The sequence below is a fragment of the Coffea arabica genome, chromosome 4c, assembly GCF_036785885.1.
Source record: "Coffea arabica cultivar ET-39 chromosome 4c, Coffea Arabica ET-39 HiFi, whole genome shotgun sequence".
Taxonomy (NCBI): Eukaryota; Viridiplantae; Streptophyta; class Magnoliopsida; order Gentianales; family Rubiaceae; genus Coffea; species Coffea arabica.
The window spans coordinates 38,344,888-38,362,049 of record NC_092316.1 but is presented as its reverse complement, the minus strand read 5'-3'; the positions used below and the strand labels follow the sequence as shown (position 1 = coordinate 38,362,049).

Below are 17,162 nucleotides of genomic sequence, written 5' to 3'. Positions count from 1 at the left end.
GTACCAAAATGATCAAAGGTTCCAACGTCGAGGAGATGACACCATTAAAGGTGTCAAACTCAAGATTCCCTCATTCCAAGGCAAGTCGGACCCCGAGGCGTACTTGGAGTGGGAACGGAAAATTGAGTTAGTCTATGAATGCCACACCTATACGGAGGAGCAAAAGGTGAAACTAGCAGCCGTAGAATTCACTGACTACGCCTCCATTTGGTGGGACCAACTTAGACTAAGCCGAAGGAGAAATCGTGAGAGACCTGTGGAAACTTGGGAGGAAATGAGGAATCTGATGAGAAAAAGATTCGTTCCGAGCTACTATAGCCGAGATCTACACCGTCGGCTACAAGCTCTCAACCAAGGGTCCATGTCAGTTGAGGATTATTACAAGGAGATGGAAATGGCCATCATGAAGGCGGATTTGCGTGAAGATGGAGAGGCCACGATGGCTCGTTTTCTACATGGATTGAGGCCCGAGATTGCTGAAGTAGTGGAACTCCAACACTACCTCGACATGAATGAAATGCTCGAGAAGGCGGTTACCATTGAACGGCGCCTCAAGAGGAGGGGTACTGCACGACAAAGCACTACTTATCAAGCTGGAAATTGGCGCACTTCTCAACCAAAAAGGGAGGAGAAGGCCGCAGCTCCTTCTTACCCTCCAAGGCCAAATGGCCTCCCTTCCAAGGCAGCGCCCAAGCCTGACTTTAAGGCTAATAATGCAGCTTCCCAACCACGTGGTCGAGACACCAAGTGCTTTAAGTGTCAAGGATTTGGCCACATCGCTTCTCAATGCCCCAGCCAAAGGACCATGCTGATGTTGCCAAATGGGGAAATTGTATCAGATGAGGAAGAGGAGTACGAGGGGATACCGCCTCTAGAAGAGGAAGAGAATGAATCGAGTGAGGAGATACCTACGCATGAGGAGATTGGATGCCTAGTGGTTCGAAAGGTCCTCACTACCCGCGCCAAAGAGGAGGAAATGGAGGTACAACGGGACAACCTTTTCTACACAAGGTGTCATATCAAGGATAAGGTGTGTAGTGTTGTTATTGATAGTGGGAGTTGTGCCAATGTCGCTAGTCTACTCATGGTAGAAATGCTAGGGCTCCAAGTTATCAGACATCCAAGACCTTATCGCCTTCAATGGTTGAACAATGAAGGGGAAATACGTGTGTTTAGACAAGTGAAAGTGCCATTCCGAATTGGCAAGTATGAAGACGAGATTACTTGTGATGTCGTGCCAATGCAAGCAAGTCACCTCATTCTTGGACGGCCTTGGCAATATGATCGCGATGTCGAATTCAAGGGAAGAGCTAATAAATATGTCTTTACTCATTGCAATAGAAAGGTGACACTTGTACCTCTCACCCCAAAACAAGTGTATGAAGATCAAATGAGGCTCCAAAAGGAGTATGAGCTAGAACTTGAGAGGAAAAAGCGAGAGAAAAGTGAGGAAGAAAAAGGAGAGAGTAGGGCTGAAACCCTAGGAAAGAAAAAGGCAACAAGTGGGTCGGCTATGAGAGAAGAAAATAAGGGGAAGCTAAGCTTGCTAGCAAAAGCCAAAGATGTAAGGCGAGCTTTGTCTTCCAACCAACTCTTACTTATGCTTGTGTGCAAAGAAGAGTTGGTCAATTCATCCATACCTACTGACTCCTTGCCTTCTATTATGTTACCTCTCTTGCAGGAATTTGAGGACATATTTCCTGAGGATGTACCTGATGGACTACCACCGCTAAGGGGAATCGAGCACCAAATCGATCTCATTCCTGGAGCACCATTGCCTAACAAACCAGCCTATAGAATGGGTCCTGAGGAAACAAAGGAATTGCAAAGGCAAGTGGAGGAATTGCTAAGGAAAGGTTGGGCTAGAGAAAGTCTAAGTCCATGCGCTGTACCAGTGATTCTCGTGCCAAAGAAAGATGGAGCGTGGAGAATGTGCACCGACTGTCGAGCAGTCAATGCAATCACGGTAAAATATCGTCACCCTATCCCTAGGTTAGATGATATGTTAGATGAATTGCATGGTGCCATTATATTTACTAAAATTGATTTGAAAAGTGGTTACCACCAAATAAGAATGAAAGAGGGAGATGAGTGGAAAACCGCTTTCAAAACTAAACATGGTCTATACGAGTGGTTAGTAATGCCATTTGGTTTAACTAATGCACCTAGTACCTTCATGCGTTTAATGAACCATGTTTTGAGACCTTTTCTTGGGAAATTTGTAGTGGTTTACTTTGATGATATTCTGATTTATAGCAGAAGCTTAGAGGAACACCTTGAGCACCTCAAAGCCACCTTTGAAGTACTTCGAAGGGAAAGGCTATATGCCAACCTTAAGAAGTGCACATTTTGCACTGATCGTGTTGTGTTTCTAGGATATGTTGTAAGTGCGCAGGGCATTCATGTAGATGAAGAGAAGATTAAGTCCATCCAAGAGTGGCCAACACCTACCTCAGTAAGTGATGTGCGCCCCCCTTGAGAAGATATTAATCGTATATAAAATGGAATTTCCACAATAAATGCAAGTCCTTCTGATATTGTTTGAGAATATAAATTCTTGTTGTGACCAAAAAATAGATTTTGATTAGAATTATTAGCAAAAATAATAAAATGATTTTGTTGATAAATTCGAGTAATTAAACGTTTCACAATTAGGAAACTGGATTTATTATCATAAACTAGATTTTCTAACAAAATCGATCGGTTTAAACTATGATCATGAGCAAGTGCATAAATATACTCCTGAAAGATAAGTGGATATAGAAAGCCGTGTTGTTGAGATCTATCAAGCTGTAAATATCCTTGAATTTCCTCCATTTGATTTAAATTTGAACCAAAGGTAGAAGATTTGGGGGTTATCAAATGATACATAGTGCGATACAGTCAAAACAAATCATGGATTAGCAAGCTTCTACCGTCGTTTTGTGAAGGATTTTAGCACCATCGCTGCACCTCTTACCGCAGTCATAAAGAAGAACGAGAAGTTCTTTTGGGGGGAAGCCCAAGATAAGGCTTTCCAATTGCTGAAACACAAACTCACACATGCACCACTCCTTGCAATACCTAACTTTGATCTCACTTTTGAAGTGGAATGTGATGCATCAGGTGTAGGAGTAGGAGCCGTACTCATGCAAGGAGGGAGACCGATTGCCTACTTTAGTGAGAAATTAAATGGCGCGGTCCTCAACTATTCAACTTATGACAAGGAGATGTTTGCCCTTGTACGTGCTTTGGAGACATGGCAACACTACCTACGTGCCCGGGAATTCGTCATCAAAACTGACCATGAGTCTCTCAAGCACCTAAAAGGACAACAAAAGCTGAGCAAACGACATGCCCGATGGGTAGCCTTCATTGAGTCTTTTCCATACGTCATCAAATACAAAACAGGTAAATCTAATGTCGTAGCTGACGCTTTATCTCGTAGACACATTTTGCTCACTGCTTTAGATGCTAAACTCCTAGGCTTTGAACTCATGAAGGAGTTGTATAAGAATGACTTGGATTTTGCGAACGCTTATGCGAATTGGGGAAAATCTGACTTTGAAAAATTCTTCGTACATGATGGGTTCTTATTTTATCTTACCAAGTTGTGCATTCCTCGAGGGTCCATACGTAACTTACTTATTCAGGAGTCACATAGTGGTGGACTAATGGGACACTTTGGTGTCACCAAGACATTAGCTGTATTACAGGAACACTTCCATTGGCCTCGCATGCGCAAGGACGTGGAGAGGATTGTTGAAAGATGTGGCGTGTGCCACAAAGCTAAGTCTCGGGTCAACCCAAACGGTTTGTATACTCCTTTACCCATACCTCACCAACCTTGGGTTGACATTTCCATGGATTTCGTGCTTGGGTTACCTCGTTCAAAGCGTGGCCATGACTCTATATTTGTTGTGGTAGATAGGTTCTCCAAAATGGCTCACTTTGTTGCATGTCATAAGACGGATGATGCTTTACACATTGCTGATTTATTCTTTAAAGAGGTTGTTCGTTTGCATGGCATACCTAGGACTATAGTATCTGATAGAGATGTCAAGTTTTTGAGCTATTTTTGGAAATCTTTATGGGGTCGGTTGGGAACCAAACTGTAACGGACGGACAAACTGAGGTAGTCAATAGGACTTTATCCACACTCCTACGTGCAATCATAAAGAAAAATATCAAGTCATGGGAGGAGTGTCTACCTCATGTTGAGTTTGCATACAATAGGGCTGTGCATAGTGCTACACAATTCTCGCCTTTTGAAGTTGTGTATGGTTTGAACCCCTTAACTCCCTTAGATTTGTTGCCATTACCTTCTTCTGAGCATATGAACTTAGATGGCAAGAAGAAAGCTGAGTTCGTGAGATCATTACATGACAAGGTTCGTACCAATATCGAGAGGAGGACGGCCCAATATGTCCAACAAGCTAATAAGCACAGGCGCAAGCTTGTCTTTGAACCAGGTGATTGGGTCTGGTTACATTTGCGCAAGGAGAGATTTCCAAACCAACGGAAAAGCAAGCTGTCACCACGAGGAGATGGGCCTTTTCAAGTCATTGAGCGCATCAACGACAATGCATACCGCTTAGATCTGCCTGGTGAGTACAATGTTAGTGCTACATTCAATGTTGCTGATCTAAATCCATTTATTGCAGGGGACGAGTACGATTTGAGGGCAAATCCTTTTCAAGAGGAGGGGAATGATGCGATTGAGCACGAGACCCAAAGTGTACAAGTAGACCCTGTGAAGGTGCCCCTAGGCCCAGTGACACGAGCACGAGCTAAGAGATTCAAGGAGTCCCTCCAAGCCTTGGTACGTGCCATCCAAATCCAAGAGAAACCGGCCATTGAAGGAATTGAGTTGGAATATCCTTGCACGACTACTAAAATACTGCTTACAATTGAAGATGCAAGTGTTCAAGCTCCAAATAGCGGGCCAAGCTGCAGTTAAGTACCCTCGCTGAGCCGTACGGGGATCTCGCTTAAGATCTATAGTTAGTTGGGCTAGCTTTCGGTCAAGTGGAGGCCCAAGGGCCTGGCCGAACTTTCCTTGTTATCTTTCCAGTTTATTAGGTCTTAGTCACGGCTATTAATAGCCTCAAGCCGCATGTTACATTCAGTTTTTTTGAGAGTATTGAATAAAATTTCCAGAATTTCGTCCATTCCTTGTGGCAAATTCCCTTAGCTTGTGAAAGCTAAGTTGAACATCCTAGAGTTGATCCTAGGCTGTTCTTGACTTATCAATCAAGCACACATACTTGATTGTGGCGTCCTCTACCGTTAAATCTGTTCTTGAGTGGTCCAAGTTCAGGTTCAACTCCATCCAATCTTCATCGTGTTCCTCTAGATCCGAAGTTGCTTCCGCGTCTCGCATCACATTTGGTGGGACCAACTTAGACTAAGCCGAAGGAGAAATCGTGAGAGACCTGTGGAAACTTGGGAGGAAATGAGGAGTCTGATGAGAAAAAGGTTCGTTCCGAGCTACTATAGCCGAGATCTACACCGTCGGCTACAAGCTCTCAACCAAGGGTCCATGTCAGTTGAGGATTATTACAAGGAGATGGAAATGGCCATCATGAAGGCGGATTTGCGTGAAGATGGAGAGGCCACGATGGCTCGTTTTCTACATGGATTGTGACGTGAGACGGATCTAGACGAACACCAAGTTGGGATGATTTGCGGAACTTTGACCCTTCTAGAATCACGAGCCACGAACTAAGGAGATTCCTTAACCCACGACTAGCCACTTTAGTGAACCAAAAGTATAGATAGAAGAACGCCACAATCAAGGAGACTACTTGATTGATAAGTTCGTTGAACAACTTGAGATTGATTCTCAAGTATTCAAAGGAAATTCTCTTGAAGCAAGAGAGAGTGAATAAACTCACGAATATGTTATAAAATCTGAATCCTCAAAATTGACTAAACTAACCCTACTAATTAATGACAAGGATTCGGCCAGCCCTAAGAGTTTAATGGACTGACTTTAACTAATATTTAACTATAAAAAGATAAATAATAGAACTAGCTTAACTCTTCCTTAAGCGTGACCACTAGGTGAGGCACGCCTAACTAGCAACAGGCGCTGGAGGGTCTTCTACTTGGAGCAATGTGTAAAGTTTTGAATCTTCATTCTCCAAGCCTTCAATAATCTTTAAATCATCTCCAATGCGGCCTTGGATTGTACTCACAAGGGCTTGTAAAGATTCACGCATCTTCTTGGCACGAGCTCTTGTGACTGGACCACTTGGTACTTGAATGACTTGTGCAACTTGTGTTTGACCAGCCTTGAGCCCCTCATCAGATTGAGGCCCGAGATTGCTGAAGTAGTGGAACTCCAACACTACCTCGACATGAATGAAATGCTCGAGAAGGCGGTTACCATTGAACGGCGCCTCAAGAGGAGGGGTACTGCACGACAAAGCACTACTTATCAAGCTGGAAATTGGCGCACTTCTCAACCAAAAAGGGAGGAGAAGGCCGCAGCTCCTTCTTACCCTCCAAGGCCAAATGGCCTCCCTTCCAAGGCAGCGCCCAAGCCTGACTTTAAGGCTAATAATGCAGCTTCCCAACCACGTGGTCGAGACACCAAGTGCTTTAAGTGTCAAGGATTTGGCCACATCGCTTCTCAATGCCCCAGCCAAAGGACCATGCTGATGTTGCCAAATGGGGAAATTGTATCAGATGAGGAAGAGGAGTACGAGGGGATACCGCCTCTAGAAGAGGAAGAGAATGAATCGAGTGAGGAGATACCTACGCATGAGGAGATTGGATGCCTAGTGGTTCGAAAGGTCCTCACTACCCGCGCCAAAGAGGAGGAAATGGAGGTACAACGGGACAACCTTTTCTACACAAGGTGTCATATCAAGGATAAGGTGTGTAGTGTTGTTATTGATAGTGGGAGTTGTGCCAATGTCGCTAGTCTACTCATGGTAGAAATGCTAGGGCTCCATGTTATCAAACATCCAATCTTCATTGTGTTCCTCTAGATCCGAAGTAGCTTCCGCGTCTCGCATCACGCTTTAAACCAACTCGTGTCGTCCGTGTTGATTTAAGGTTCCGCAATCCAAGCGTAGGACAACCTCGCTAGATCCTTGGGCAAACATGTTACGTGTCTCGAAACAAGTTGATCGAGGAACGTATCAGTTCAATTAGTTTATTTAGTAGAGCATGGGCCGGCCCATCTTGACACCAAGATGGCTGAATTTCCCTTTCCTATTTTCCCTAGGTTTTATTAACCCTTAGCCTATAAAAGGCTTACTTTGTAAGGTTTAAGGGTAGACATTTTATCAATAAAGTTTGATTATTTTCGTTTCTTCTTGTTAAGAGAGATTCGAGCCTTCTTCTTGCTTTGGCCAGGGTTATTGAACAATCTTGCGTCTTGTCCATGATTGTTCTATCGACCTATCTACTTGAGTAACCACCTCGATTGGAGTCGTCGTTCTACCGCTGTAAACCAACTCGTGTCATCCGTGTTGATTTAAGGTCCCGCAATCCAAGCATAGGACAACCTCGCTAGATCCTTGGGCAAACGTGCTACGTGTCTCGAAACAAGTTGATCGAAGAACGTATCAAACTTGGACTTCAATTTGGCCAAAGATGGTTAGATGTTCGCCAAATGTCACTCCAAGATCTTCCTCAATTTTTTTTTCTTTTCCTTGGCTTTCTTAGTCAAGAATTTCGGCCATCACATGCTGATTATGGGCTGATATTTTGGCTCTAATAACAATGGGATTAAGTTAATGAAGTGGTGGTTAAATGGTGTATTCAATCAGTAGTAAACGATACCCGTCGGTTCGAGCTGATTTTCCTTAAATCGCGTATACTAGGGTTTTAACTTATAATTCACTAACTTATTATTATCACTTCTAATCATACACTTAATATCATCTAAAACTCACTCTTAATCACCGAATTTGATCCCCACTCCGTACCGGATAGGCACACCACGGATAGGCGTAAAACCTTAATTCGCGCTAACTTGAAAACGAAAGGGAAAACCCTTAATTCTATGATTATTTGTAGCTATTGAGGAAGGGCATGTGCATTAAAATTATTGTAAAGTAATAAATTCCAAATTAAAGGGAATTTTAAGAAAAATATAAGGAATTTTACGAGTCATCACCCTCTCTCCCCCTTAAGAGAATTTCATCCTTGAAATTCATGCAGATATCCTTAAATAGCTCATGGTATTTTTCTTGCATGTCATTTTTTAGCTCTCAAATCTCACCATTAGCCAAACATGTAGCCAGACAAGGGAAAACATGAATTGTACCTTGGTGGTCTCAAGCATATATTCTAGATGGCACTCTAGATTTATCCCCTCCTCTATTCGGTTGTTTAGGGTTTGATGTGTCGGCTGGCTGGGTGTGACAGCCCTACCTCCCCCTAAGGCGAACCAAAAGGGTTTGGCGGGTCGCCTGCCCAACTCTCGCCGGGACTCACTCACTTAGTACAGCTCTTAAATGAAATCGGAATAAAATCACAAGAATAAATAGGGCAACGATCCAAAACTTAAAGCGGAACTTATATACATTTCCAACCCAAAAGAGAGTATAAACATCGAATGTACAAAGGTTCTCAATCCTTCATACGTCCAGCCCGAGCCAAGCACTGGGACGAGAACCATTACAAAAAAAAAAACAAAAGAACTAGACTAGGCTAGTCTATGCTCTCATCCTGTTCGCCGTCCCCTGTTAAGGAAAACAAAACTAAAGGGGTGAACTAAAAGCTCAGTGAGGTTCCGAACACATAATCAAATAATCATTTCAATACATGAAACATGGAGTATCAATAATTCAAGAACATTTACAATGGAAAGCGATAGTAGCACGTTCATTAAAAGGATACGGGCTCACAAGGAGCCATAAATTCGTTCGTTCGTTCGTTCTCCTGACATTTCCCTTTATTCCTTCATTCTTTTGAAAAATGCATTTTGTAATTAAAATCTTCGTTCGTTCTTTCGTTCGTTCTTTCACCCCCTTCCCGCCCGTTGGCCAGGCTCCACCCATCCGGACATTGTCCGGACTACAAGGTAATACTCGAGTATACCAAACGTTCACCCAGGGTCACCATATCGCCCAACCGAGTCCGCTTCTAGCTCGAGTCGATCAGTAACGAAGGGCAGGGCCCAATTCAGCCAAAAGGCTTACATCATGCGCAACTAATGTATTAATCATTAAAGCATTGAAAATTTCACGTTTCATTTAGGTCGAGCGCGATAAAGTACACGCTCGCCTGGAAAATTCGTTTTGGAAATAATTGGAAACATTTAGCACATGATCAAACAATAACAACAAGTCATGAAGTCAAGGAAGATATAACAAACAAGGAACACTCACCTATGTGCGCAAAACGACTTGCAAAATATCCTTCCGGATATTATCCTTAGTCACCGAGAAAACCTAAAGTTAACGAGACAGAATATTACAGCTCATCTAGCATAAACAATTAGGTATTTAAAGTGAAACGAGGACATTTAGACCTGTAGACAAAATAATTAGGGTTTCGTAGACCAAAAGTAAAACCAAACTCAAAAGAATTATAAAATTTTCCAATGAAAACACTTGAACCAAAGACAAGTCGGAATCCAACTAGATAGGCTAAGAAATACTGTTTTCGGAATCGTTTATATGGTTCAAAATCACCTCATATTCAAGTAGATTTTACAAACTAAAGGTCTTAATGAAATTCATGTAAAAAGGAGAACAAAGTACCCAAGAAAATCCTAAACCACTTCTCTTTATTTGGTAAGAGTAAGCAAACATTTGGAGTTTCCAATTAAAGAAGGACCATGTTTTAAGATGGAAAAACGGTCATAGTATTTGCTAAACGAAAATATACAAGTTCAAATAGAAAATTAGTCCTTGAGCGAAAATTTGGGCAGCACGCCCTTTGTATTTACCTATTTTCCAGCCATTTATGGCTTCATTGTTTTCCTCAATCAATCCCAACATTACACACAACATAAACAACCACTCAATATGCTCAAGACATTGACAAGGACAAAAATTTAAGCTAACAACAAGTGTGGAAACGAAGTTTACAAAAGACAGTTTTGACGGGGTTTTACGGAATGGGCACATCCGAGGCTACGCTTATCGGATTGAGGTGAAACTTATACCATTTTGAAGGTAAGACAAGGGGCTACAAGGTTGAAGAAGGCCACTCAATCCAGTTTGCAATGTATCTAGGTCAAATTTACCAAAATAACTCCAGATTTTCCAATTCGAAGTTTATTATGGCAGTCCTGACTCCTTCAGTCATATCTCAGAATATACAACTCCAATTCAAGTGATTCCAAAGCCATTTGAAAGCTAAGATACAAGGCTATAAGCATTAAGAAGACATCGATAGCCAAATTGATGAGGGGCTCAAGGCTGGTCAAACACAAGTTGCACAAGTCATTCAAGTACCAAGTGGTCCAGTCACAAGAGCTCGTGCCAAGAAGATGCGTGAATCTTTACAAGCCCTTGTGAGTACAATCCAAGGCCGCATTGGAGATGATTTAAAGATTATTGAAGGCTTGGAGAATGAAGATTCAAAACTTTACACATTGCTCCAAGTAGAAGACCCTCCAGCGCCTGTTGCTAGTTAGGCGTGCCTCACCTAGTGGTCACGCTTAAGGAAGAGTTAAGCTAGTTCTATTATTTATCTTTTTATAGTTAAATATTAGTTAAAGTCAGTCCATTAAACTCTTAGGGCTGGCCGAATCCTTGTCATTAATTAGTAGGGTTAGTTTAGTCAATTTTGGGGATTAGGGTTAATGCTTGTAAAGGCTATAAATAGCCTTACTTCCTCCTTGTTAAGGGATCCAGAAATTACATTATATTTGTGAGTTTATTCACTTTTCTCTTCCAAGAGAGCTTTGCTTGAATACTTGAGAGTTTTCTTGAGTTATTCAACCTGAACTTATCAACCAAGTATACACCTTGATTGTGGCGTTCTTCTATCCAGATCGTTGGTTCACTAAATCGTTAGTTGTGGGTTGAGATTCATCTTAGTTCATCAACTCGGGGTTTAGAAGGGTCATACGTGCCGCCTTTTCAACTTGATTGTTCGTCTAGATCCACACATTCATATCAGTTGGTATCACGAGCTAGTCGACGACATCAAGTATATCCCATTGCATCTTGTAAGTTTTCCTTAAAAAAAAAAAGAAGAAAAATTTTTTCCGTTTCTTATAGTGTCAAATTCTGGTCGTTTAGGAATTCCATAAGCGGCTAGGGTTTTGTCTTGGTTCTTGTTGTTTATCCTTGTTTCGTTGATTGTCTTGAATTTTCATGTTTGTTGTTGTCCGCAATTCATCCATCGTGTGTCTTGATTTCGTGGGTCTTGTGTCTTGTATCTTGAAGTCTTGAATTCATATAGAGTCATCCAAAAAAAAAAACAAAAAAAAAAAAAGGGTTACTGTTCATCGGATACTATTCACCCGAAAACACTGTTCATCCGAAAAAGAGAGGGAAAAACCTATTTTCTGGTTGTGTCTTGATGAAACCATGGCTGACCTTGAAATTTCCTAGCGTCCTTGATATTGTGGGGATTGAATCTTGAAGTTCTTGGGCTGCAAAGTTGATATCTTGAATTTCTTGAAGTTAGGGTTTTGTAGTTTCTTGAATTTTCGTGGGCTGCCATCAAGTTTTTGTTGAATATTGTTGTTCAAACTCCTGAAATCTGGAAATTTTGACTAAATCTTGAAGTTCTTGGGTGGGAAAACAAGGGTTCTTGAAAATCTTGTTCTCAACTTTTTCCAAATCTTGAACCTTCAAAACAAAACCAAAGTTCTTGGCTCAAAGTTGCGGCTGCCTTGCTCAAATTTGACAAAGATCTTGTTTCTTGTGTGTGGGATCCGAATTGAAAAAGAAAGAAAGATCCATCTTGCAGAAAAAGGAAAAAAAAAAAAAAAAAAAAACAACGCAAGAAAGAAAAAAAAAAATACAAAAACACACAAATCGGATTTCAAGAACAAGAAATAGTTTGCTTGGGTAGCCTAGCCGAACTTGGGTTGAAAGACCAAACCTTGTTGCCTTCAATCTTGAACTATTGGCCGCATCTCTTTGTCCACGAATACCAGAAAACCAGCAGCCATTAACACCCCAAAACAACCAAGAAACCTTGCTATTAAATAGCCACAAAAGGTGGGAGGATAAGATAGGGTTTCCTACTTTGTAGCCGCCTCTTGCTTTTGTTTCTTGATTGCGGTTTGTGCCAACTGCCCAGCCGACCTCTGGTGCCTATTTTTATAGAATTTCCAGCCAATAAAAACGTGGTTTACAAGTCCCAAGAGTCCTAATCAGTTTTGGATTCCATATGGTAGTTAACTCCTAAAATTAGCTACTAGTCACAAACCAAACTTTCCTTTTTTTTATTTCTTTTGGTTTCTTTTCTTTTTTTTTTTTTTTTTAGGCGGACAGCTTAGGGTGTTTTTCCAGCATATTATACATCTCATTAGCATGTTGAGGGGTGTCATGAAGAAACGCTTTGTTCCTAGTCACTACCACCGTGACTTGTACCTCAAACTTCAAAATTTAACACAAGGAGGCAAAAGCGTGGAGGACTATCATAAGGAGATGGAGATAGCCATGTTAAGGGCCGACATTGTCGAGGACCGGGAAGCTACTATGGCACGATTTTTAAGTGGATTGAGGCCTGAAATAGCGGATCAAGTGGAGATGCACCATTATGTGGACCTCCATGATATGCTAGACAAGGCTATTAAGATTGAAAGGAGGCTCAAGAGGAGGGGTCCAATTCGACAAAATCCCAACTTCCAAGCTGGAAATTGGAGAAGCCAACCCTTCAAGAGGGAAGTCAACCCCTCTAGTGCATTCCCCTTGGTCAAACAAGGTGGGACAACCAAGGAGTCACTAAGGCCGAATGCACCTTCCTCAAAACCACCCTCAAGGGGCGATGGTAGGCCTACTCATGAGGTAAGCAAAGTTCGATACCGAGACACTAAGTGTTTTAAGTGTCAAGGGTTTGGACATATTGCTTCCCAATGCCCAAATCAAAGGGTTATGCTTATGCTACCAAATGGGGAAGTACAAACGGATGAGGAGGATGAGTGTGAGGACATGCCTCCCTTGGTTGAGGAAGATGAGGAATTTGAGGAGATACCAGCTCATGGTAAAGTTGGTATGGTTGCAAGGCGAGCTCTAACTACTCAAGCTAGTAGAGATGACCTTCAACGAGAGAACATATTTTACTCAAGGTGCCATGTGATGGACAAGCTTTGTAGCTTGGTAATTGACCCAGGGAGCTGTACCAATGTTGCTAGCGCACTCATGGTGGAACGATTGAACTTGCCAACAAGTGATCACCCCCGACCTTACAAACTACAATGGCTGAATAATAGTGGTGAGGTACGTGTTCATAAGCAAGTTTTAATTAATTTTGCCATTGGTAGATATAAAGATGATGTTTTATGTGATGTTGTGCCTATGCAAGCTACTCATATTATTTTGGGAAGGCCATGGCAATTTGATAAAAGGGTCATTTTTGATGGATTCTTGAATAAGTATTCCTTCGTGCATAATACCAAAAAGATCACACTTGCACCTCTTACACCTCAACAAGTGCATGAGGACCAAATTGGGTTGCAAAAGGAATATGACATGCATTGTGACAATAAAAAGAAAAATTTGCATGATACAAAGAGCAAATTGGCCGAACCATCTTCTCCTAAAATTGACACTTCACATTCGGCCATTGAAGGGAAAAAGGAGAGAAAATCCATCATGCTTGCTAGAACTAGAGATGTACGAAAGGCTTTGCACTCTAACCAGATTTTGCTTATCTTGTTTTGTAAAGAGTCTTTGCTCACTAATGAACTTGGTGCTTCCTTGCCTAGTGCTGTTGCTGACCTTTTACAGGAGTACCAAGACGTATTTCCTGAGGATATACCTAATGGGTTGCCACCTTTGAGGGGAATAGAACATCAAATTGATTTCATTCCTGGCTCTTCCCTTCCTAATAAGGCACCATATAGGACTAATCCGGAGGAAACTAAGGAGCAACAAAGGCAAGTAGAGGACTTGCTTGGTAAGGGCTGGATTCAAGAGAGTTTAAGTCCTTGTGCTGTACCTGTCCTACTTGTGCCAAAGAAAGATGGAGGATGGCGGATGTGCACCGATTGTAGAGCCATAAATGCCATAACGGTAAAGTATCGCCATCCCATACCTCGATTAGATGACATGCTTGATGAGTTACATGGTGCTATTATATTTACTAAGATTGACTTGAAGAGTGGTTATCACCAAATACGCATGAAAGAAGGGGATGAGTGGAAAACAGCATTTAAAACAAAACATGGTCTGTATGAGTGGTTGGTCATGCCTTTTGGCTTAACTAATGCACCTAGTACCTTCATGAGATTAATGAACCATGTTTTGCGTTCTTTTATTGGTAAATTTGTGGTAGTCTACTTTGATGACATATTGATCTATAGTAAGAGTACAGAAGAGCATGTTGTGCATGTACGAATGGTCTTAGATGCACATCGAAAGGCGAGCCTCTATGCTAACCTTAAGAAGTGTTCTTTTTGCACTAATCAACTTGTCTTCCTAGGTTATGTTGTGAGTGACCAGGGAATACGAGTTGACCAAGAAAAGGTGAAGGCCATAAATGAATGGCCAATACCAACCAGTGTAAGTGAGGTAAGGAGTTTCCATGGCTTGGCAAGCTTCTATAGACGCTTTGTCAAGGATTTCAGCACCATTGCTGCCCCACTTACAGCCATTATCAAGAAAAATGTGCCATTCCAATGGGAAGAAGAACAAGCTAAGTCTTTCCAATTACTTAAACACAAGCTCACACATGCACCTGTATTAAGTTTACCTAATTTTGACAAGGCTTTTGAAGTAGAGTGTGATGCTTCTGGTATAGGTATTGGAGCTGTGCTCATTCAAGAGGGGAAACCAGTGGCCTACTTTAGTGAGAAGTTGACTGGTGCCTCGTTGAACTACTCTACTTATGACAAAGAATTGATGGCCTTGGTGCGAGCTCTCCAAACTTGGCAACACTACCTCAGACCTCGGGAATTCGTACTCCACACTGATCATGAATCGCTCAAACACATCAAATCACAAACCAAATTGAGCAAAAGGCATGCGAGGTGGGTGGCTTTCATTGATAGTTTTGTGTTTGTCATCAAATATAAGGTTGGAAAGACTAATGTAGTGGCTGATGCACTTTCTAGAAGGTATACACTAATCACTACACTAGACACTAAGTTGCTTGGCTTTGAGTTCATTAAGGATTTATATGCAGCTGACCTAGACTTTGGTGAGATTTTCACAACCTTGCCACGAGTTACTCGTGAGCATTATTCTATGTCGCAGGGGTTCTTGTACTACAAAGGTAAACTATGTATTCCAATGTGCTCCATGCGACTTTTGTTGGTTAAAGAGGCTCATGGTGGAGGCCTCATGGGACATTTTGGAGTGGCCAAGACCTTGTCAATTCTCCAAGAGCATTTCTACTGGCCTCACATGAAGAGGGATGTCGAGAGGCATACACAAAGGTTTGTAACTTGTCACCAAGCAAAATCAAAGGTACATCCTTATGGACTCTACACTCCTTTACCCATCCCACATGAACCTTGGGTAGATTTGTCTATGGACTTTGTCCTTGGATTACCTAGAACTAGACAAGGGCATGATTCCATTTATGTGGTAGTTGATCGTTTCTCAAAGATGGCTCGCTTCATTCCTTGCCATAAAACTGATGATGCTAAACATGTGGCTGATTTATTCTTTAGAGACATAGTGCGTTTACATGGGGTACCTCGTACCATTGTTTCTGATAGGGATGTAAGGTTCCTTAGCTACTTTTGGAAAACTTTGTGGTGTAAACTAGGGACTAAATTGCTTTTTTCTACTTCTAGTCATCCACAAACCGATGGACAAACTGAAGTGGTTAATCGGACTTTATCTACATTGTTGCGAGCAATTATTAAAAAGAACATTAAATCTTGGGAAGATTGCTTGCCTCATGTTGAATTTGCATATAATCGCACTGTGCATACTTCTACTCAATTTTCACCTTTTGAAATTGTTTATGGATTTAACCCTCTCACGCCTTTAGACTTGTCTCCTTTACCTATTTCTGAGAGAGTTAACCTAGATGGTAAGAAAAAGGCTGAGATTGTGCGGGATTTGCATACCAAAGCTAGAGCTAATATTGAGAAACGTACCCTTCAATACATTCAAAGTGCCAACAAGGGACGTCGCCAGATGGTGTTTGAACCAGGTGATTGGGTTTGGATACACATGAGAAAGGAGCGTTTTCCAAACCAAAGGCGCAACAAACTACTTCCACAGGGTGATGGACCATTTCAAGTTGTGGAGCGCATCAATGACAATGCCTACAAACTTGACCTTCCAGGTGAGTATGGAGTACATGCTACATTCAATGTGGCTGACTTGAGTGTTTTTCATGCAGACGACAAGCTTGATTTGGGGACAAATCGCCTACAAGAGGAGGGGATTGATGAGGGGCTCAAGGCTGGTCAAACACAAGTTGCACAAGTCATTCAAGTACCAAGTGGTCCAGTCACAAGAGCTCGTGCCAAGAAGATGCGTGAATCTTTACAAGCCCTTGTGAGTACAATCCAAGGCCGCATTGGAGATGATTTAAAGATTATTGAAGGCTTGGAGAATGAAGATTCAAAACTTTACACATTGCTCCAAGTAGAAGACCCTCCAGCGCCTGTTGCTAGTTAGGCGTGCCTCACCTAGTGGTCACGCTTAAGGAAGAGTTAAGCTAGTTCTATTATTTATCTTTTTATAGTTAAATATTAGTTAAAGTCAGTCCATTAAACTCTTAGGGCTGGCCGAATCCTTGTCATTAATTAGTAGGGTTAGTTTAGTCAATTTTGGGGATTAGGGTTAATGCTTGTAAAGGCTATAAATAGCCTTACTTCCTCCTTGTTAAGGGATCCAGAAATTACATTATATTTGTGAGTTTATTCACTTTTCTCTTCCAAGAGAGCTTTGCTTGAATACTTGAGAGTTTTCTTGAGTTATTCAACCTGAACTTATCAACCAAGTATACACCTTGATTGTGGCGTTCTTCTATCCAGATCGTTGGTTCACTAAATCGTTAGTTGTGGGTTGAGATTCATCTTAGTTCATCAACTCGGGGTTTAGAAGGGTCATACGTGCCGCCTTTTCAAC

General features: G+C 41.7%; 1 protein-coding gene across 1 annotated transcript; it reads left to right on the top strand.

Moving 5' to 3' along the window:
• Nucleotides 1-3,209: 3,209 nt before the first annotated feature.
• On the top strand, nt 3,210-16,709 carry LOC140004792 (uncharacterized). The gene is made up of 5 exons (XM_072044937.1): nt 3,210-3,750; nt 4,326-4,451; nt 12,394-14,235; nt 14,872-15,802; nt 16,100-16,709. Exons 1-5 carry the CDS (start codon nt 3,210-3,212, stop codon nt 16,707-16,709), a joined length of 4,050 nt encoding a protein of 1,349 aa, XP_071901038.1.
• The last annotated feature ends 453 nt before the right edge of the window (nt 16,710-17,162 follow it).

Excerpts from the sequence above, each read along its gene's own strand:
- LOC140004792 (XM_072044937.1), top strand. The coding sequence starts at position 3,210 with ATGTTTGCCCTTGTACGTGCTTTGGAGACATGGCAACACTACCTACGT. Across the intron at positions 4,452-12,393 it reads CAAGCTTGTCTTTGAACCAG|GCGGACAGCTTAGGGTGTTT; the intron begins GTGATTGGGTCT and ends TTTTTTTTTTAG. Across the intron at positions 15,803-16,099 it reads GTTTCTGATAGGGATGTAAG|AGTTAACCTAGATGGTAAGA; the intron begins GTTCCTTAGCTA and ends TATTTCTGAGAG.